Here is a 22,295-nt window from a genome sequence, read left to right as displayed (position 1 = left end):
ATCGGTTAAATCGGCTAAGGCCGGCCCCTGCAAGTAAATCTTATCTTCTTATATAATACAGACGTTACTTCAAAAAAGAAGATGATTACGTCCTACGCGTCATGCATTCAGTCATGCATATTAACCAATGACTCAAATTCTGCCAAGTCACTGGTTTTCCTGGCTAGCTCAGGCAACCCATTCCATGCTCTAATAGCACTAGGGAAGAAGGAGTATTTGTACAAATTTGTCCTAGCATATGGAACGAAGAATGTGCCTTTATTTTTGTGTCTTTCTGAATATTTTATTAAATTTTGTATTTGAAGATTATGGTTCAGTGAAAAATCCTATTTGAGTTGTTGAAAATATAAAAAATAAATAAATAAATAAATAAATAAATAAAGTCAGTGACCATTGGAAGTTTATTCAGGAGGAAGTAATGAACAGTACCGGGTTAATACAAGGGGATGTAATGCATTAGGCTCGGCGCAAAGCAAGTTACGTCCCCTACTTTAGATCATCTTATTAAATATATCAAATGTCAATGCTCTAAGTATAGATTATTTCATAAAGTCTGTAATACTATCACATACAATTTTGAAAATCAAATCAAGCAAATCTAAGCTAAGCCTTTTTTTTTTTATTCGTTAATTTTATTTTGTCGTTTTTTTTAAATATATTTCTTATTTTGCATTAGCCTGCATCGTCTGCTGGTTTGTGTACTCTGCTTATAATCAAGTCAGCCAATGGAATCACGTCTTGTTCTGTAAATATGGTCAACAGTTAAGCCTTCGTCAAGTTTCCTACCGATCTGTAAGTGGTCAGTGTTTACTGTAAGTGTAAGATAACATGACCGGACAGATGTATGTTAGCGTTTAGTGACTGTCTACATATTATAGAACAAAGTAATGGATAGTTATTTCATTACACTTGGAAGGGGAACTGGGTATTTGTTTAAAAGAAATCTTGGATCTATTTCATTAACTCGTTTTATTTCTATTTGCCTGTCATAGAGTTCTACGTTGTGGTTTGAAAGTTATAAAATTACAATTCACCCTTGATGGTCCCTCGGTTACGGGACCTGGTTGGTGTCGGAATAACGTCGAATAACGAAAGGTTATAGGCCTATAAATAATATATATATATATATATATATATATATATATATATATATATATATATATATATATATATAGAATTTAGCCGTATTAGACGATATCATGATCGCAGTATATCACAAATACAAAAGATTTCCTCAAATTTACGCTCGATTTTAGTGTTTTTATCTTGGTCTGGTCTTTGATGGATTTCATAAAATGTTCTATTTTTTTTAACAATATTGTTCAAATCATAATGTCGTAATGTCATAAACGAAAGGTCGCCCGATGCCTTAAATCGAAGAAAAGACAGTCGGAATTTCAGCATGGTCATACCTCTTAATAATGTCCCATTCTTCAGGAAGAGAGAAAGTTTTTGGCTTACGTTTGTTCGCCTTCACACATATACTGCAAACTACATCAACTGCCTGGTCGTGCAGTATGCGCGCTGGACTGTCGTTCGGACTTCTCGATGGTCTTGGGTTCATACCCTGCCCGCTGTCATCCCCCGTCGTCCTGCGGGACGTTTGGACTAGGAAGTAGATTATCTTCAACTCAACATGTAAAAAAAGAAATTTACAAACTGTCTGCTGATAGTAATCATAGAAAGACAACCAATGACGTATCACCGGTTAACACAGCAAGAATCACACGAGAAGAGACGAGACTTGCGTGTCAAAACACGCACGTGCAGCTGAAGCCAACATTGTTGTCGTGTTGGCGCCTCTTATTGAGCTTGTTAGATTAAAAGTGTCAAACTATGAAGGGTCAACTGTAATCTTTTATTTTTCGGATTTTTTGTTTTGTTTTATTTTTAATTGTTTTTCTTTGATTCTTTGCCTCAACCCAAGGCAAGAGATGCGTGGTCGAGAGGCTAAGTACACTTGGCTTGGCTAATAAAGGGGGCTCGAGGTTCGACACCCGACTCGAGCAGAGTTGTGTTTACTGAGCACCCAAAGGCAGCACGGAAAACCTTCTCCCAGATACCCCCTCACCCCACTGGTCCACAAATGAGATTGGACCATAGCGCTCTGAGCATGCTATAAGCATGAAAGTAGCGCTATTTAAAAGCTATATTAAAAAAAGACAGAAGAATGGAAGAAAGAATGTTAACAAATCTTGTGTGGTGCCCCACGGTCCAACAAAGTAAGGTATAGCTGAAGGTGAAGCGAAACACAATTCTTCTTTTGCATGACATTTTTTTTTGGGGCGACTCCTTACAATATCTATAAATCACACTAAAATCTTCATTAGAAAATAACTATTACGATATACCTTAAACCAGCGGTTCTCAACCTTTTAAGCTCGGCGACCCCTTTTTTGCAATCCCCGACTCTACCGCGACCCCCCCCCCTTTTTTTTTGCAATCGATGAATTGATAAAAACAATCCATGTTTTCGATAGTCTTAGGTGACCCCTTGCAAACCGTCAATCGACCCCAAAGGGGGTCGCGACCCACAGGTTGAGAACCCCTGCCTTAAACTGAGCGATACGGGAGGATTATGCCACTGTTTCGAATAATGTATTGTGCAACAGCACACTGTTCAACACTTGTTGCGGACAGATAGACAAAGACAGTTGAGATCCGGTCAATGAAGTTGAATGTCCTTAAGTCCCAAAAGCTGTGATCTTGTTTCATCTGCATACCTAAGTTGACAAAGCATTGTTACTTAGTTACTAGAACTAATTTTAGCAATACTGTCGATACAACAGACCAAGATTTGCGACATTCATTCTTACAACCTAGCATACTGAATTTCAATTATTACGAATAGAATTGGCTTATAATGCTGTATTCACAGTAGGTGGGGTGAGGTTTGGGGGAGCCAGTGTGCGATGTTACAGTGAAATACTGATCTATGTGTGCCTATTACATCTAGCTCAGTGGATCAGTTCGAACGAAAGGTCCTTTCCTAATATTTACAGACCGCCGTCGGAAGTCAGTAACGAGGCCAGAATCTTTACGACATCGACTCATTAAGGCTGGACAAGGAGTGGTCATCGAAGATGGACACTTTGGTCACTGGCATTTCAGTGGCGAAGATTTAGTCGATTTCGTGCGAAATTATAGGATAGTAATTTTTTTCTACATACCATTATTGTCCATCAATTTCTTGCATGCGTTAGTTACATTAATAATTTAATTAATTCAATAAATTTATGACTATTTCTTAGTATGGATGCAAATCCATAAACAGCAAGCTCTTCGGAATATCGGGTATATGTCATACAAGAGTATTGATAAACGAAGTCTTTTAATTAATCATGTTTATACAATAATTAATAATAATAACTCGACCCTGGCAGCGCCAGAGAATGACTACTCGTTCATTTCTAACATAATAATAATAATAATAATCTTTATTATCCGTAAGGAAATTTGTCTTACAATTTGTGCATTACACCAAACAAAAAACATTATAACTATAAGAAACCAAAGTGTACATTCACACCAGACTCACTCATCATTTACATGTGACAAAGTTTATACCAGATTGTTCTTATTTAATGATTTGATTGCCAGGGGAACAAAAGAGTGTTTGTGTCTGTTTGTCTTTGCTATCGGTGTCTTGTATCTCTTTTGTGATGGTAAAATCACAAAATCCTGACACAAAGGGTGATTCTTTATTTCGAGGATCTTGTTAGCTTATTATACTAATAAAGTCAGGTCTATGTCACACTATTGCCTCTAATAAAGTCAGGTCTATGTCACACTATTGCCTCTAATAAAGTCAGGTCTTTGTCACATTATTGCCTCTAATAAAGTCAGGTCTTTGTCACATTATTGCCTCTAATAAAGTCAGGTCTATGTCACATTATTGCCTCTAATAAAGTCAGGTCTATGTCACATTATTGCCTCTAATAAAGTCAGGTCGATGTCACATTATTGCCTCTAATAAAGTCAGGTCGATGTCACACTATTGCCTCTAATAAAGTCAGGTCTTTGTCACATTATTGCCTCTAATAAAGTCAGGTCTTTGTCACATTATTGCCTCTAATAAAGTCAGGTCTATGTCACATTATTGCCTCTAATAAAGTCAGGTCTATGTCACATTATTGCCTCTAATAAAGTCAGGTCGATGTCACATTATTGCCTCTAATAAAGTCAGGTCGATGTCACACTATTGCCTCTAATAAAGTCAGGTCTTTGTCACATTATTGCCTCTAATAAAGTCAGGTCTTTGTCACATTATTGCCTCTAATAAAGTCAGGTCTATGTCACATTATTGCTTCTAATAAAGTCAGGTCTATGTCACATTATTGCCTCTAATAAAGTCAGGTCTATTTCACATTATTGCCTCTAATAATGTCAGGTCGATGTCACACTATTGCCTCTAATAAAGTCAGGTCTATGTCACATTATTGCCTCTAATAAAGTCAGGTCGATGTCACACTATTGCCTCTAATAAAGCCATGTCTATGTCACAATATTGTTTCTAATAAAGTCAGGTCTATATCATACTATTGCCTCTAATAAAGCCAGGTCTATGTCATACTATTGCCTCTAATAAAGTCAGGTCTATGTCACACTATTGCCTCTAATAAAGTCAGGTCTATGTCACACTATTGTCTCTAATAAAGTCAGGTCTATGTCATACTATTGCCGCTAATAAAAAGAGGTCTATGTCATACGATTGCCTCTAATAAAGTCAGGTCACACTATTTTATATTTCCTTAAAGTTCGTTCATCAGAATTTAGCTCTGTATCTTTTGGTAAGTTTCTCTAAGTGAGCCAGTTACCCCACATTTCCCCTTCCCTCTTCCTGCCTCGATGTGTCGCCATATTGTCACCAGCGCAGAGCCACGTGACAGCTAATGTTAAAGCACTTCTAACGTCTGACATGATGCTCCCTGAAGGAGGGCGTACCCTGCTGCTGTTAGAGGGGGGAGGGGCAAGTAGTCTGAGAAGACCACGTGACATAGCCAATTCAGACAGAAGACCCTCGTATCGGCACCTTCGACATAGTCACGGAGGTCACGCTCGTATTCACTGCAGATCTAGCAGATTGATACGCAAGTCTGCTGGTCGTGAGGTAAGCGCGCTGGGCTGTCGTTTGGTCGTCTTGATGGTCCCGGGTTCAAACCCTACCATCCCCCCGTCGTCTTGCGGGACCAGGAAGTAGATTATCTTCAACTCTAAAAGAACATTAGAAACGTCAAACATTTTACTGTGTAGTCTGTTAGTAGCCTACCATATAAATCATTTAAATATAAATGTAGATCTAAATCGAAATAAAACAATTCTTAAACTTCGGCAGCCCCGCGTAGTTCTAAATACCTATATTAAATTTTTCTAAACTTAGACACTTGAAGACTAAAAACTAAAGTAGTTTACATAAACACTAAAAACTAAAGTAGCAATTTACTTAATACTAAAAACTAAAGTAGCAATTTACATTAACACAAAGGGAAAGATAAATCCTCTACTTCTGTTACTTCCTTGAAACTTAGGCCTAAGACTAAGACTAAGACTGCTTTATTGATCCTTACGGAAATTTGTTGTGATTACAAGGACTCTATTATATAAAGACAACACATCAGAAAAATACACATAAATACAACAGACACAACATAAAGAGTTCATTCAGCGACTACACACAGGTATCTTGGTCCTTTTCATGTTACCTGATCAATGAGTGGCGGTGATAGAGTCTAACGGAGTGAGGTACGAACGAGTTTTTGTACCGCTCTGTTCTTGTTTCGATTGACAGCAGTCGCCCACTTCGCGACGACCTGACGTAGTTCTGATGGAGCGGGTGGCCGTTGTCTTCCAAGATTTTTTCGATTTTTCTTAGGCACTTTTGTTCAAAAAGTTCCTTTAAATGTGGTAATGTTGTCAGTGTAATTTTTTATGCTTTTTTTGTGATGTTTTCTAGACGTCGCAACAGTTTAGATGAGGCGTTGCCTTGCCAACAAGTTATTCCGTATGTTAGCAGATTTTGTATAGTCGCGCCGTAAAAAGTCTCAAGGATCTTCTTCAAGGCCTACTCTTTTGTTTATAATTGCCACGAGAAAATGGAACGGTCTTATCTTATATCATACAGACGTTACTTTAAAAAAGGATTCAGTCAGGAAAAAAAATTATCTACATATATTTTCGATAGACCGCCAGTAATTTATAAGATAAGGTAAGATTTAAAGAAAGCCAACTCTTAAACTATCACTCTTTTGAGCCTGCTGATACATAGTGTGTATTAATCCCGATCATTGCTGCCCTCTACATTCTATGCCCACTAACTGTCAGTAATGTAATCTGGAATGGTAAGGAATGTTTCTTCCAAATTAGGAATCAATGTTTATGTACTCGATCCACGGTAGAATATTAATTTCTAATTACAATAATAATAAGGCTTGTCTTCGAGTCCGAAGATTCATGAGGAATGCGGTGTTTCCAGTGGCTACGCGGCATTAGAATGAAGACATTTTGTTTGAAAGCTCCAGTCAGGGCCGGACTTAGGCCATTGCAACCTATGCGGTCGCAGTGGGTCCCGCGCTAAGTCTAGGTGTAACTTATTATATTAAAACATAAAAACTTATTTACAATAGCAGGCTTTCCGTGGCTACCTGATTTTCCAGGGGCTCCTGGAAATTTCCTGAAAAAAAAGCTTCATTTTTGGGGTGCCAATTATACGCGCGATAAAAAAAAAACAGAATTGTAAAGACGAATGTATTTTCTAATACAAAATCTTAATTTTGACCTCATGCTTATCCCTACCCAGACTGGGCCCCGCGCAATCCGTTTCGCATAGGGCCCCGCAATTGCTAGGACCGGCCCTGGCTCCAGTTTTGTGTGTGTGTTTGACTTAACTCCCTCTAAAACAATGTAATGAATAGACTGGCTGCCAGAATAAATTAGAAATCTGATATTTGGATAAACTGATATGTTCAGCAGACGTTCAGTATAACCAATGGACTAGCTCTCAGATTAAAATCTCAAATCAGTTATTTGGAATAAATTGATGTTGTCATGTGACAATCAATGCTGAACATTTTTTTCTATATCAATGAAAAGTATCTTTCGGTAGGAATAATGAACGCGTCATTGTATTCAAAAACTAGAAGAAATATTGATTCCTAAAACAGCTTTTGTTCATTTGCATACTATAGACAAAAGCTTGATTTAAAAAACTGAAATTAAAGAAATAAAATGTAAAGTATTTGTTAATAAAATCATTTTATTAGACATGGTAATACAAAACACATTGTTTGTTTGGAAAGTCAAAATTTCAGCAAAATCTCTCACAGTATCACATAAAGTACTTAGTAACAAACAGGCCAGCAAATAAACTAAACACAAAGTCACACTTTCAGTTGGATATTCGTCTCAAAAAACAACAACTTAAAGCATAAATAGCAGCTGAGCACAATCTAAAATAAACCCAGAGTCATTTAAAAATGTATACCCAGTACATTGTGTCTTGAGAATCAATATTTAATGAATAGAATTATTTAAACAACAACATTTACAATCACTCCCACTTAAAACCTGCCACTGTGAACTAGAAGCACTAGATCCAGGGCTAAAAATGCAACCTCGTCAATGGATTCATAAAAGCAACTAAATTTAGCATAAACTTAGACCATGGTTAAATACATGGCCAACAAAAAAAACCCAGACATTCAGTTGAGTATTTCATAAAATTAAAATAAAGTAAGAAATGAAAATGTAAATATTTGTTTGTTTGTCTGGTTAGCTCTACATGTGTTCAGGGCCTAAAGGCACACCAGCTCTAGCTTAGGACCCCTGAGAAATATTTAGCACTGACATATATAATCTGAACTTATAAATGGCCCCATATCTAAAATAGTTTAGGACCCTTTTGAAGTCAAAATACAGCACTGCATATACTATGAATATCAATGTCTGTTGAATATTGATCACCAAGTCAATGTGAATATGTTTTGATTTGACTGTACTTCAACTCTCCATTGCAGTCATTTCACAAAGGCAAATTGTTTCAAAATGGCACAAGTCAATTTTAGGATGGTTTTCAATTACAAATAATTAAGACCTACATATACAAATAATGAAGACCTACATATTTCCATGAGGTGTTCCCATTTCCTGCTCTGTGCTTTTCTTTGGTAAGATTTTTAAAAAGTATTAGCCCTGCTCTGTGCTTTTCTTTGGTAAGATTTTTAAAAAGTATTAGCTGTCATCTTATATCAACTTCTACGGCTGTCCCTTTTAGAAGCAATCAGTTGCCAAGAACTTTTCTCAGTTTTCTCACCTCCATTGGGCTCATCTACTGCCTTGCCCTCAATAGGCTCATCTACTGCCTTGCCGTCAATAGGCTCATCTACTGCCTTGTCCTCAATAGGCTCATCTACTGCCTTGCCCTCAATAGGCTCATCTACTGCCTTGCCCTCAACAGGCTCATCTACTGCCTTGTCCTCAACAGGCTCATCTACTGCCTTGTCCTCAATAGGCTCATCTACTGCCTTGCCCTCAATAGGCTCATCTACTGCCTTGTCCTCAATAGGCTCATCTACTGCTTTGCCCTCAATAGGCTCATCTACTGCCTTGCCCTCAACAGGCTCATCTACTGCCTTGTCCTCAACAGGCTCATCTACTGCCTTGTCCTCAATAGGCTCATCTACTGCCTTGCCCTCAATAGGCTCATCTACTGCCTTGTCCTCAACAGGCTCATCTACTGCCTTGTCCTCAATAGGCTCATCTTCTGCCTTGTCCTCAATAGGCTCATCTATTGACTTTCTTCCATTGGTCTGTCAAAGTTTTGGGAACAAGCCATTCTCCAAACAGATAAAATTACCCGTTATACAAAGATGTTACATCAATCATTTCCATATTATCTGTAAGAATTGACTTTTTTTTTTGCATTGTGCACTGGATACATTTCCATAAATCATCCACAAATTATAAAAATACTTTTGTTTATTCCCTTAACATTTTAATATAGAAATGCAGCTAATAAATCTTGATTTTTTTTCTTAATTCAATAGACATGGTAAAATAACTGTGAGCCTTTGTGAAATGACCACACCAGATAAGAAGCCATACTTTTGATCTTTTGATGCTACAAATTCATCTTTGGCATGAAACAAATTTTAAAAAAATCATATAGTAACGAAACAAATAAAAAATCAAAACTGAGAACAAAATATGAAATGATTGATACACAAAGTCTAAACCTTTTCATGTTCAACATACAAACAAAATTCAATTGAAGCAAAACTAATTTTCTTTAGTCACCGTTTCAAAGTATAACCTTCTTAATTTACAGAACTAATCAGTCTCTATATAAACTACATGACCTATACATTGACAATAAACTGTAAAGCATTCAAGGCTGACTTGTCGCATTGTCAAATAATGTCACACATTTAATTAAATGTGTTCACTGGATATAAAGTCGAAACATGTAAAAAACACTCTAGTATCACAGCCATTGTCAAACATTGTAGGTTTTAAAGACCAACCATAAAAACAAACATAAATTTGCAGACTTAAGCCAGTACTCAGCACATCAAAACAGTAGCAAGTAACGTTTACAATCCCTCCATCAACTGATGCAATATGAAGTTAGCCTACAACCACTTTGCACAACAGCAGACAGATTATAGCCATGTCACTGATGACCTAAAGGCCAAATACATGAATATATATGCTTAACATGACTACCCAAACCCAGTTGCCACCTATATATTTTGTCACATGTAATGACAATATCTTCAATTCTAGAGATTATCAAGGATGAGTGCAGTGTTTCACATGAAACATGTTTCACGCAGACCCAGTTGCCACCTACATATTTTGTCACATGTAATGACAATGTCTTCCATTTGAAGATTAAGGAAGATTTCAGTTTTTCATATGGACTACGCAGACCCAGTTGCCACCTACATATTTTGTCACATTTAATGCAGTCAACATGAATGTATATTTCTCATAAAACTATCAACATTCAATGGTCATGTTGATAGTTGTTTTATCTTGAAAAGAAGGACACTACTATAATGATATAGAAATATTAATATCGTCCTAAACATTTTTCAATGAACAAATATAAAGGATTGTTTTTTCTATCAAGTTCTAAACATTTCATTCACAGGATAAGAAATAAGAGAACTGTTGGATTAAACTCTTGAGAACAAGTTCAGACAATCTTAGGCAAATGTCAATATGTTCCCCATGCAGAACATCAGTATCCAACGCTGTTGGTGTTTTTAGAGTCACGTGATGACCCCCACATGTTTATCTAGTCTATAGTGGAGCGTTTGGTGTAGTCCATGTAGATGGCAATATGTGGGCACTTGAAAATCAATGTTTTGTTGAGGTCAAGTTTGTGTATTGAAGATCTACCCAAACTATTTAGTCTGGAGATGGTTTTAGTAGGTTTAACAGGCACAACTTTCAGACCTTGTGATCTAGAGGCCCAGATGATGTAAAGCTTATCTCTTTATATGGCCAATGGTTAACAAGGTGGCCAACCCATTAAAGTTGGCTGGACTCAGAAGCGTCTTAAACATTCTGAAGTTCAAATTCTGTCCTAACCGGGATTCAATCTCAAAACCCCTTGATTCAGAAGCCAGGCACTTTATATGACTCAGCCACCATGGCCCCAAGTAGGCTTAAACAACTATTCTATTGCAACAATGATGTTTTGTTGTCCAGATAGTCCCCTCAATGTGGTGGGGGAGAGCTAGATAAGTAAAACTACAGGAATGCTTCTAACAAAAACCTTTTACTAGCCTGTGGCCAAAGAACATGTTTCCTAAAGTGTATAGAACAAAGTTTTACATTCACAAAATTATAAAATATAAATAGAGAATAGCTTTGAGCACCAGAAAGAGACTAGATTAAATTCAGCACAGACACAGAGTTTTCAATATTGTCTTTTATAAGTTAAAAAAAAAAATTACATGACTTCTCATTGCACTAGTGTCACAATATACCCAAAAATTTCCATAAAGTAAGACCAACCAAAACAATGTCTGGCCTCAGAATTTGTCACAAATGTAAGATTAATCTAAAACATGAACTAATCCTGTAACAGTTTGTTTTTGAAAGCATATGTTTTGATTTAACTCTGGACTCTGGATTTTTCTTTAGTCTTAGTCTTCTTAAGGAAAGTGCAGTGTTTTAATTCCCATTATGAGTTAAAACAAAATATGAGAATGAACTATGAAAATTGACGTAAATAAACAAAAATAGAAAGGCAAGAATATACTCAGATAAGTTATACACAAATTAAACTAGATGATCTTAATAATAATACAGAGTGTAGACTAAGGTTATTGCACAAACAAGAATCTTAACAGAAAATACATTGATCAACAAACTGTTTAAGACTCATATGTTTCTTGTTAACTTATTATGAAGCACAGTTGACTTTGTTAAAGTGGAACACAAGGTTATTAGGCAATCCATCATTTGGACTGAGTAGTATAAGACTAAACAATTTCCTTGTTAACCCTTTTGGACTTAAGGGCATGTAATCAAACCGAAGGAAGGTATTTGTTTTATTTTTAAAAACTATTTTAAAATTTTGACATTCAGAAAAAGATTTTTATCTCCAAGCCCAGAAGTCCAGCAGGATGACAGAATGAAGGACAGTGTTTCAGGACTATCATAACCAAAGTCCAAAGGGCATACCACATGTCCAGTTAGCCAGGTGTGAGAGAATAAACCAAAAAAATCCCCATGTCTCCTGCGTGTAAATATGTAAAGCTTCAAAATAATGTCGAGCAATCAAAAAATAGCTTCTACGCCATGTTAAAAATTAGTTTCCATTGTCTGAATAGCACCAAAAAAAAAAACAGTGACTGGAAGACCAAAAAAATACCTTTAAATGTTGGCACAAAATAATGCAAGATGCCCAGTAATGCTCTGAAGCTAGAAGCTATATATCAAACAGGATGGTTAGTAATATAGTCCTAAAATGCCTAATCACACTGGAAAAATTGAAAAGGTGTCTTTTTTATACAATGTATTGTTTGGCTTGCATGTTATTATAAACAATGTATTGTTTGGCTGGCCAGGTATTTTATACAATGTATTGTTTGGCTTGCCAGGTATTAAATGAATAAAGTTCTTGTTGTGTGTGCCACAGAACTAAAGTCATATAGACATTGACATATTGTATACTATATACAATAAAATTGTTTACAGTCTTCATGTGCAACTAAACCATTTCATTACAAAGACTAAAATGTGATCCAGTCAAACAGAGTCAAGTGCATTGTAACACAAAGTAAATTATTGCAGCTAATAAAAAGAAGGTGATGGGGTGGAGGCAGTGCTGAAAGTGTTCATTTATGAAATCAATTAAAGAAACCCTAATTAACATTAGCAGACAAAATACATAACAGTAATGAAAAAGTGTGATGTCACAATGCCAGCCTAGAATAATTTGGGAAAGACGGGGCTATAAAAAAAACTAGATCAAGAGGTGCGAGGAGAGAGCCGAGTTCAGTTTAGCTCAGATTGGTTGGCCTTTTTCCGTCGTAGAGCAATTGAGATGAAAACCTGGGCATTCTTTATAGTCAGAACGATGTCGCCCACACCGCAGTTTACTGATTGACTTAATAAGTGTACCGCATTGAAACTAAAATGCTTGTGATTCAACGATATAACTTGAATTTAGCTAACTGTTTGTATTTCTAGTCCTGGATAATCCTCTGTGCTTTATTCACTATGGGGTTGTGTTTATAGGGGAACAAAAAAAGTCAGCAAAGATTTATGAGCACAAATCTACACAAGTTCAGTGTAGCCATGCGACACCTGGACTGATAGATCCAAACATTTTGTAATGTAAATAACAAATTGAATCACTCAGCTGACTGGGATGTAACAAATTGAATCACTCAGCTGACTGGGATGTAACAAATTGAATCACTCAGCTGACTGGGATGTAACAAATTGAATCACTCAGCTGACTAGGACGTAACAGACTGTATCACTCAGTTGACAACTGGTAAACATGGAGTTTAAGAAGTTGTCATCAGGATTTGCTGGACTTGCCAAAAAAACCTTTCTTGGAGGGCTTCTCTTGGCCAGCCTAGAATGGTCATGAAACTCAATAAAATAACAATTGAATATTACATCTAAAGATTTTTAAGACTGCTATCTCTACTATTTCATCGTTTATGGAAATGCCTTATCTGCCTTAAGTGACAAAGAATAGGGTTTAAAAAATACAAACAACAGGAACAGTTGATTTATAAATGGAAAAATAATGAACCTGAATTATCTTATAATTTGTTTGATGTTCTTTAGGTTGTACTTGTCAACGCACTTAAGACAAGAATCTCATGAACTAAATATGTAGAGGACTGAACAAATGTTGCATAGAGATTGGAATGGTCTTTAGGTGCACTCTTACAGCAGGTCAAAGTCATACTTAACAGCTTTTGTGGTCAATCATATTCATGAGTGTTATTTGATTAAAAAAAAAAAAAGATACCCAACACACAATAAATTCTAAATGGTCAAGGGGACCTACCAAAAGTTTCGCTCCAAGCAACATCTTGGCTTTATCTTCCTCTTCCTGGACATCAGTGTGGGGAGGCTCGTCCAGGACCCTGGCTTTCCAATGCAGTTTTTGTTTGATAGCCTACAGATAGAACAAGGGAGACTACAAAAAACACAATCTATATTCTCCCTTTTTAACTAAGTAGCTAACACCAAGTCTTATAAACTTGTTCTGCTGCATTTTGAGGAACAGAATGAAACATAATAAATACCATTCTATAAATCTACTACACAACAAATAATATGACCTTTAATTTTCAAAATCAATTCCTACCAATGTTGAAACAAAGTATAACATTAATAGCCTGATGCTTTAACCAACTGTCCTCACTGGAATGTTTATAAATATGTTGTCATGCAGCAAGAGTGTAAGGCCAACTTTAGGCTCGATAGGATAATTCAAACGTTGTTATTCTCATGTTTTACTTTGATCTCGACTTAAGTGTGATTCAACGGTAGGAATTGAAGAAAAAAAGGTTCCCCCAAATCTACCAGTTAACAAAATAAATCCTAGTTTATACTTTGAAAAATTTAGTTGAAATAATTTATACTTTGAAAAATTTAGTTGAAATATTTGATCCTGCTAAATTCTCATGATCTAGTTACCTGGGAAAGCAGAACTCTCTTGCTGTGGTTCTTCAGTGTGATCAAAAAGTCAAACCAGGTCCAGATGCAGTTATGGTACTCAATGGTGGGCAGAATAAAACTGAAGTCGTGGACATCCTCAATGTTTTTCTCTTTCTGACCCTATGGACAAGAAACAAATCTGACTATAGACAAACAAACAAATCTGACTTTTGGCCCCCCAAAAATATCTACAGTCAGCAAAAACACATAGCCCAAGATATTAAAAAGTGAAAGTGGAGCTGGAAAGGCCACAAAAACTAAGTCCCAATGTTGCAAAGCAAGCACTTGACTGGAATCTGCAAGGAAAGGGGAAAGCAAACCTGGAAGAGGTCAGTCATCATTGAAGCAGAGGATACTGGAATGACATGGGAGCAGATGAAGAAAGCTGCTCAGAACCCAATTTGGTGGAGAGGTGTGGTTGCAGCCTCCATTTCCCTTGGGGTTCACAGGTTAGGTCAAGCAGTCATGTTTATTAATATTTCATTAATGAGTGCAGTGTTTGATACACTAGACTTTATAAACTAATTATTCTGATTAAATTACTTCTTTATACATTCAATACTTTTTCCATATTGTTTTCATATAGTTGGGACAAAATTATCTGGGGTCTGCAGTTCAATACCAAAATAAAACAAATATCAATTTGAAAGGATAATTTTTAGGATATCTTTCAAATAAAACATATACAGTAATGAAATAATGTTTTTTTTTTTAGTCATTTGTGTCTGAACCAAAGTAATATCAATAATCAGTCACTATGAAATTACATAACGAGAAAAAAAAATTAATTCAATGCCAATATTGCTGCTAGATTTCTGTTCTACTGACCTTGTAACTCACTCTGGCCACAACTTCTGGAATCTTCACATACAAGAATGTATTGTTCTTGGCAGCTCTTTCCTATCAAAATAAATGTGTAGTTTAGTAACAAGGGTCTTACAGTAAACAACAAGAGGAAAACACAAAAGTCTTACAGTAAACCACAAGAGAAATAACACAATAGTTTGAATATGATTTTTTAAAGAAAATGAGATGCTTATTACAGAGAGCGAGAACTGGAATTAAATTTGCGACCCAACAAAAATATGAATTGGTTTAGACACCTAGTTATATGCCACTCAAATCATACAGTTCCAAGACGCAAAGAACTTGCAACGCCAGGAGGGTGAGAGTGAAGGCAGCGCAGGAGGAACTTACACATTAGGAGGAGGATATTTTAGAAATATCAGTTTCAGCAACAATGATAACTAGTTCAACATGAATTCTAAACTATGACACATCTTTTACTTAAAGCAGTTATAAGATCAAGTATCTAAATTGACTTAAGTTTATTCATCTTAAAAACCAAACACTTTGATGTGCTTAAGTTAGTTATTACTGGTGTTATAAACTAGCTAACTGATGTGATTAAGTTAGTTATTACTGGTGTTATAAACTAGCTAACTCTTTGATGTGCTTAAGTTAGTTATTACTGGTGTTATAAACTAGCTAACTGATGTGCTTAAGTTAGTTATTACTGGTGTTATAAACTAGCTAACTGATGTGATTAAGTTAGTTATTACTGGTGTTATAAACTAGCTAACTCTTTGATGTGCTTAAGTTAGTTATTACTGGTGTTATAAACTAGCTAACTCTTTGATGTGATTAAGTTAGTTATTACTGGTGTTATAAACTAGCTAACTTTTTGATGTGCTTAATCCAGCAACACAATGATATTGTAAACTAGCTAACACTTGGATGTTATAAACTAGCTAACACTTGGATGTTATAAACTAGCTAACACTTGGATGTTATAAACTAGCTAACACTTGGATGTTATAAACTAGCTAACACTTGGATGTTATAAACTAGCTAACACTTGGATGTTATAAACTAGCTAACACTAGGATGTTATAAACTAGCTAACAATAGGATGTTATAAACTAGCTAACACTTGGATGTTATAAACTAGCTAACACTTGGATGTTATAAACTAGCTAACACTTGGATGCTATAAACTAGCTAACACTTGGATGCTATAAACTAGCTAACACTTGGATGCTATAAACTAGCTAACACTTGGATGTTATAAACTAGCTAACACTTGGATGTTATAAACTAGCTAACACTTGGATATAATAAACTAGCTAACACTTGGATGTTATATAAACTAGCTAACACTTGGATGCTATAAACTAGCTAACACTTGAATGTTATAAACTAGCTAACACTTGGATGTTATAAACTAGCTAACACTTGGATGTTATAAACTAGCTAACACTTGGATGTTATAAACTAGCTAACACTTGGATGTTATAAACTAGCTAACACTTGGATGTTATAAACTAGCTAACACTTGGATGCTATAAACTAGCTAACACTTGGATGCTATAAACTAGCTAACACTTGGATGTTATAAACTAGCTAACACTTGGATGCTATAAACTAGCTAACACTTGGATGCTACAACACTTTAATGTACTTAAGCCAGCTAACACTAAGATGTGTCTGTATAAGATAATATTAATGAAATCTTGTATGTAAAAAATAAAGAGAAGCCCACTCTCATTTTGTTGATGTCGTCTGCACTGCTGAATGACGCAGCAGATCTCAAGGAGTTCTTTTCCAATTCTTCTCCCTTCTCTTTCTTCTTCTCTTTGTCTTTCTTATTGTTCTTCTTCTCTTTCTTCTGTTTCATGTCCAACTCATCCTCTGAGACACAAACGAGAGAAGAATTTATATAAAGAGCGGTTGAATTTTATGTTCATAAAGATAAACTCAAACTCTTTGGCCACATCACAAGGTCCTCAGGGCTCATAAAGACCTTCCTTCAGGGAACGGTACCAGGAAAAAAAAAAGAAAAAGACAGGAAGTGATGGGAAGACAGCATCGAAGAATGGACTGGCGTGTCAGTGAATGAAATTCTATCTCAAATACACATTACAAAATGAGAGAGTAGTTTCCCCTGTTTGCTAAGAATAAACTTTTTTTTCTTTGAATCATTAAAATGTGTAGAACTTAATTTTGTGTCTTCTAAAAATATAGATAAATAACAACCCGAGCCAATAACACACTTGCCCTCGCCCTCACACACAAACTGAGATCTCTTACCATCGTCCATGTCGACATTCTTGTCAGGAAAGAAAAACTCCATGATGGCCTTGTAGAACTGGTACGTCATCTGTATCTGTATAGGGGCCACGTTGACTTCAAAGTGTTCCTTTACCGGAATGCCGCCAACTGAAACAATTGGAGACAAAGTGAGACCTCATATACAGTACAGTCTAGGGATCCACTATTTGTCAACATAACATAATGCATTTTATAAGACATTTTTTTTATGTACTCGAGCAGTGTTGGCATTAACAGGTGGCTAAGCAGTGTCTTACACTAACTAAAAATATAAATTTAATTATTTTTTTAAAATTGCTTTTGTAAAGTGCATTCTTCAAATCATAAGCAGGCCAGAGCCCTCCATGGGCTGTAGCGCCACTGGGATGGATGGATTCTTCATGTCATAGAATGCTCACAAGGTCTTCGGGGCTCGCAAAGCTCTTCCTCTAGGGAACAGTGCCAGGAAAAAGAATAAGAGGCAGACAGAGAAAGCAATGGTAACATAAAAGAATGGACAGACCTGACATTGAAAATAGATTCTGTCCAGGGCAAAAGACAGAGAAGAATTGATTAAGACAGTCAACAGATCATGTGTGGTGACCAACGCTCCAAATGACTAAGGGAGATAGGTGAAGGTCAAGCATTCTCAGAGCAGTCTTGCTCAATCTTATTAATTGATGTTCAATCTTTTTTAAAATTGATATTCAATCTTTTCAAAATTGATGTTCAATCTTTTTAAAATTGATGTTCAATCTTTTTTAAAATTGATATTCAATCTTTTCAAAATTGATGTTCAATCTTTTCAAAATTGATGTTCAATCTTTTTAAAATTGATGTTCAATCTTTTTAAAATTGATGTTCAATCTTTTTAATGATGTTTGGAAGTATCAGAGAGAAGGTTTCTGTGCTGTCTTTTGATGCTCAGCAAACACACAACTCAGTTTAAGTTTGGAATTAGTTGTGATTTCAGCTTGTGACACTTAGCCATAAATCCCATACTGGATTTCTTTTTCTCACTGTGCTTAAAGCCTTCACACACTCCATCGAACTAACTACCAAACTACAACTCAATGAACTCTGTATTTGTATGTGTCATGGAATTAAAAACAAATAATCAGCAAAGAGAATTGAAGAGAAAAAAACACCTCCACTTACCTGGAGATCTCTCAGTGCATGTAATCCTCAAAGCCATCTGTCTGTTCTCACCTTCTTGGCCCTGGGGATCTTTGGGCACCAAAACTTTCTGGAGAAAAAAAAACAACCTTACTTTTTTTTTTGTTAGAAACCCACTGAATTCAAGAATTTAAAATGTTTTGAACTTAGCACTGTAAGAACTATCCATAAATTAAAGTAGTTCCTATATAAGTATTAAAAATCACTGAAAGAATGAAGCGATGTGATTGGTTAGATCTAGATCTGCTTTCAGTATGGTTGAGGAGAATGATGTAGGCATACCCTAAAAGCAAAAATCCCATAAAAATCCTGTTTTTTTTACTTTTTAGATGTGAAGAATTTACTATCTAATTTATTAAATATAATTGTTTCACAGCATCTAAACAAAAAACAACAACAGTATAATGTTTACTATTACAACTTTTTATGCAGAAATTAAATATGTCATTATCTCAAATTTGAAAAACCATCAGAGTTTCCCTTTAAAATAAATGACACCAACAATAAAGCTTACACTTGCTGTAAAACAAAACTTATCAATAAAAAGCCTAAAATCTCTGCAAATGGTCTCCCCTTTCAGGCCTTACGGATTTTTGGGCAGATGATGTAAAGGTTATATGTTTTTGTGGCCTATGGTTATTGAGGGTGTCATGTAGTCAGCATAATGACCAACCATCCTATACTTTTCCCAACTTATGTCAGGTGCCCTTAAGAGCTCGGTGGACTCAGTGGTGCCCCGAAGATCCTGAAATTAAAATTCCAATCTTCACCAGGATTTGAAACCGGGACTCTCTGGTTCGGAAGCAAAATGCTTTAACACTCATCACCGAGCCTTCCTTTATAATTAAGTTCCTGGAAAAAGATCTGTATGCAGTCTGACCAAGAGGTTCAGCTTGTATGCAATTATAACTTCTATTGTTCATTAACCTCAAATCTGACCTGGTAAAAGTTGTCTGTTAATAAATTCTCCACTTTGACCCAGGTCAGCTCCAGCTGGTGTGTCCACGTATCGTCATCTCTATTGACTTTAGTGTACCTAAACAACAGGAAGTGTGGACAGGTAAGTTTAGACTTTCCTATAAAGTATGCTAACAAAATGATTCAGCTAATCATTGGCAATAAACAGACCGCACCTGGACACCTGAACATTCTTAAGAAAGCTATTAATAGTTTAAGTATCTTCTTCTTCTAGCCAGCTTTATTGCTGCTGAGCTGTGAGCTCTTTTGCAGACTGTGCCAAGGAAAAAAAGTGTGCTGTTTTCTTCAGTTGTTCAGCACTGCCATACAGGGTGTTGGTTATGTTGGGCTGTAGTGGAAGTAGGGTCTGCCTAAGGTGGATTAGGGAGGGGCATTCAAAGAGGATATGGTTTACAGTTTTAAAAGGGGTGGGCGCAGTGTCAGCCTACACAAAATAGTTTAAGTATAAAAAACAGACACAAAAACTTCTTTGTTCCCTTAGCAATAAAATCATTGAATAAAATTAAGCTTTCTGAATAAACTTTACATGAAACTATGGTAAAACCTTATATTTAATAAGCTTGTAATGTATTGCTATGTGTAGTGCATAAATATATGAGAAATCGCCTCAAGGATAATAATAATTATTATTATCATTTAACCAGCTATTCAAAGTAAATAAGTTAATTAAATACTAAAAAAAAAAAATATTTACACAAAGTTACGAAGCTCCAGCTCAGCTATACCGCAGTGGCCATCTCTTTCTGTCATGCGCCACTTGGCATACTTGAAACAAACTTCATTCCTTTTAACCACTTGTGCATGCTGGGCTACAATTTAGAACAAACACAACTGTATCATTATGAATAGAACACTATGAATGTAACATTAAGAATGTAACATTATAAATGTTACATATGTAACACATACTCGTTTCACAGTTTCATTTAATACTCTAAAGTCTTTTTCCATAATGGAAAACTTTGCACATTCTAAGTATTTAGCAGAACACTTTGCTTAGTTTTTATTAGATTAAATCACATGGTGGCCTACTAGTTAATTATTCCAGTAATTCGTGGATCTCCTTTTAAGGCCTTGCAGAACAGTAGGGAGCCAAGGAACACAGTTTGGGAAACACTGCTCTAAGGTGTCTCTTTAAGTTATGTACAATGAATGAATAGCAAAACTTCTAACCTCTGCCCCACTGTTACTGTGTAAATATAATTTTTAAAAAGGCCAAGATAATGAAATACAAATTTACGTGAAATAATTCAGATGAATACCAAGAAACAATACTTTGCAAGAGAAACATTTTAACTATTTTTAACAAAATTTAAATGTCTTTATTACAAACACATGACTACAATGATACTCTCAGGAACATGGGTTTATTTATAGCACCAAGCTGTGGGCTAGGTCCAGACAGAGAGCTCATAGATAAAAACTAACAGATCTTTGAAATTCATAATTTTTTAAAATATGTTAATTAAGAAAAATAACAATAATTTAAAAAAAAAGTGTTTTTTTTCCAAGGTAAAGTCATAACACCTGACTACACTCTTTGTTTAACTTCTTATTTATCTAAGAAACTTCTTCTAAGACATGACCTTATGTAGAATTACAACACTTTCATCCTGATTTCTGAAAATGGCTCAGTAACATTAGTTCTTACCTTTCTCCATTTTCATTTGAGCTTTGACTTGAAGCTGACTCTCATTGTAACAGCTGGGAGAAGAAATAACAAAAACATTTCAACTCAACAGAAACCAAGAGGAAATAACAACATGCAACCAAAATAAACAAAGAAATATCAAAAACAACTTAAATAAAAAAAAACAATAAAAAAAACATACAACTAAAATAAACAAAGTCCAAGAAGACAAAAGCAGTTCTTTTAGCTAAAGAGTGCAAGCTATTTTCACTGTGTTGTATGGCATTATAAGTTTGACTTATCATTCAATGCTTAAATATTATGATGTAACAAGTGTCTACAAAAATGAATCTTAAACTAATAGACTTTATGCATTTCATCCTTGTACATGAAGATAATAGTCTATGACATGTAGCATTGATTAATACGTTTGTTAGTGCAAACCATCTGTTGCATTTCTATGGCCTCCATCAGTCCCAATGAAATGAGATGAATGCCTGGGCATTAGTTGTGGTCAGAACGATGCTGCCCACACAGCAGTCCCCCCCCCATCTCTCTCTCTAAGAAGCTGACCTAGCCAAAAGAGGTTCTACCAGGGCAGCGGTTCTCAACCTTTTCAGCTCGGCGACCCCTTTTAACAATTGCCCACTTTGACGCGACCCCCCCCCTGCACACACACACACAGGAATAGAAGAATAGACAAAACAATCCAGTTTTTCGATGGTCTTTGGCGACCCCTGGCAAATCGTCAATCGACCCCCAAGGGGGGTCGCGACCCACAGGTTCAGATTCAGAACCCCTGCACTAGGGTGTAGCACAGTATGCTTCAAACTGCATATACGTTGCCTGTTTTTTTTTTTCTTCAGGGTTGACTCCCGAAGCCTTTCCCGTGTTTGGGTTTAACTGCAAGGCAGCAGAGGTTTGAATTCAGAGTTTTACTTCTGCATTTAACTTTTTTTTAACTGCAGTTTTTCCAGTTGTGTATACGTCCCAATATGACAATACTATAAAGAGAGAGACACCCATCAAAATGAGCTGAAACATTTTGGGATCAATGCAATCCAGCCAATGATTACTTTTCACATGCCCCATGTGGAACAGTCACTAACCTGATTCTCATGCCAAGCTCTTCATTTTTTAATCCAATCCAGTTTTTTAGCTCATCCATCTCTTTTTCTAAAAGTTCCATTCTGAAAACAAATTCAAATGTTTCAATGAAATA

At 35.9% G+C, this 22,295-nt stretch overlaps 2 protein-coding genes across 3 annotated transcripts in view; both read right to left on the bottom strand.

Annotated features, from left to right (window-relative positions):
• Positions 1-8,243: 8,243 nt before the first annotated feature.
• Positions 8,244-9,402, bottom strand: LOC129921951 (probable serine/threonine-protein kinase kinX). Its single transcript, XM_056005333.1, has 2 exons — positions 9,394-9,402; positions 8,244-8,804 (listed from the first exon to the last, which is right to left on the bottom strand). The coding sequence occupies exons 1-2, from the start codon at positions 9,400-9,402 to the stop codon at positions 8,244-8,246; spliced, it is 570 nt and encodes a 189-aa protein (XP_055861308.1).
• Positions 9,403-10,950: 1,548 nt separating this feature from the next.
• Positions 10,951-22,295, bottom strand: part of LOC106060696 (protein hobbit-like) — a 64,473-nt gene continuing 53,128 nt past the window's right edge. For both annotated transcript variants that reach the window (XM_056007188.1, XM_056007189.1), the window contains exons 49-59: positions 22,183-22,263; positions 21,095-21,147; positions 20,138-20,252; positions 19,405-19,501; positions 18,448-18,535; positions 17,290-17,418; positions 16,742-16,890; positions 15,028-15,099; positions 14,179-14,319; positions 13,544-13,654; positions 10,951-13,099 (exon numbers count right to left, since the gene is read on the bottom strand). In XM_056007188.1, coding sequence (XP_055863163.1) covers positions 13,043-13,099; positions 13,544-13,654; positions 14,179-14,319; positions 15,028-15,099; positions 16,742-16,890; positions 17,290-17,418; positions 18,448-18,535; positions 19,405-19,501; positions 20,138-20,252; positions 21,095-21,147; positions 22,183-22,263 — 1,093 coding nt within the window. In that variant the 3' untranslated portion in view covers positions 10,951-13,042. The remainder of the gene's footprint in view (positions 13,100-13,543; positions 13,655-14,178; positions 14,320-15,027; positions 15,100-16,741; positions 16,891-17,289; positions 17,419-18,447; positions 18,536-19,404; positions 19,502-20,137; positions 20,253-21,094; positions 21,148-22,182; positions 22,264-22,295) is intronic.

Source organism: Biomphalaria glabrata, chromosome 12 (genome assembly GCF_947242115.1).
Source record: "Biomphalaria glabrata chromosome 12, xgBioGlab47.1, whole genome shotgun sequence".
In the NCBI taxonomy this organism is placed as follows: domain Eukaryota; kingdom Metazoa; phylum Mollusca; class Gastropoda; family Planorbidae; genus Biomphalaria; species Biomphalaria glabrata.
This window is presented reverse-complemented; position numbering and strand designations above follow the sequence as displayed.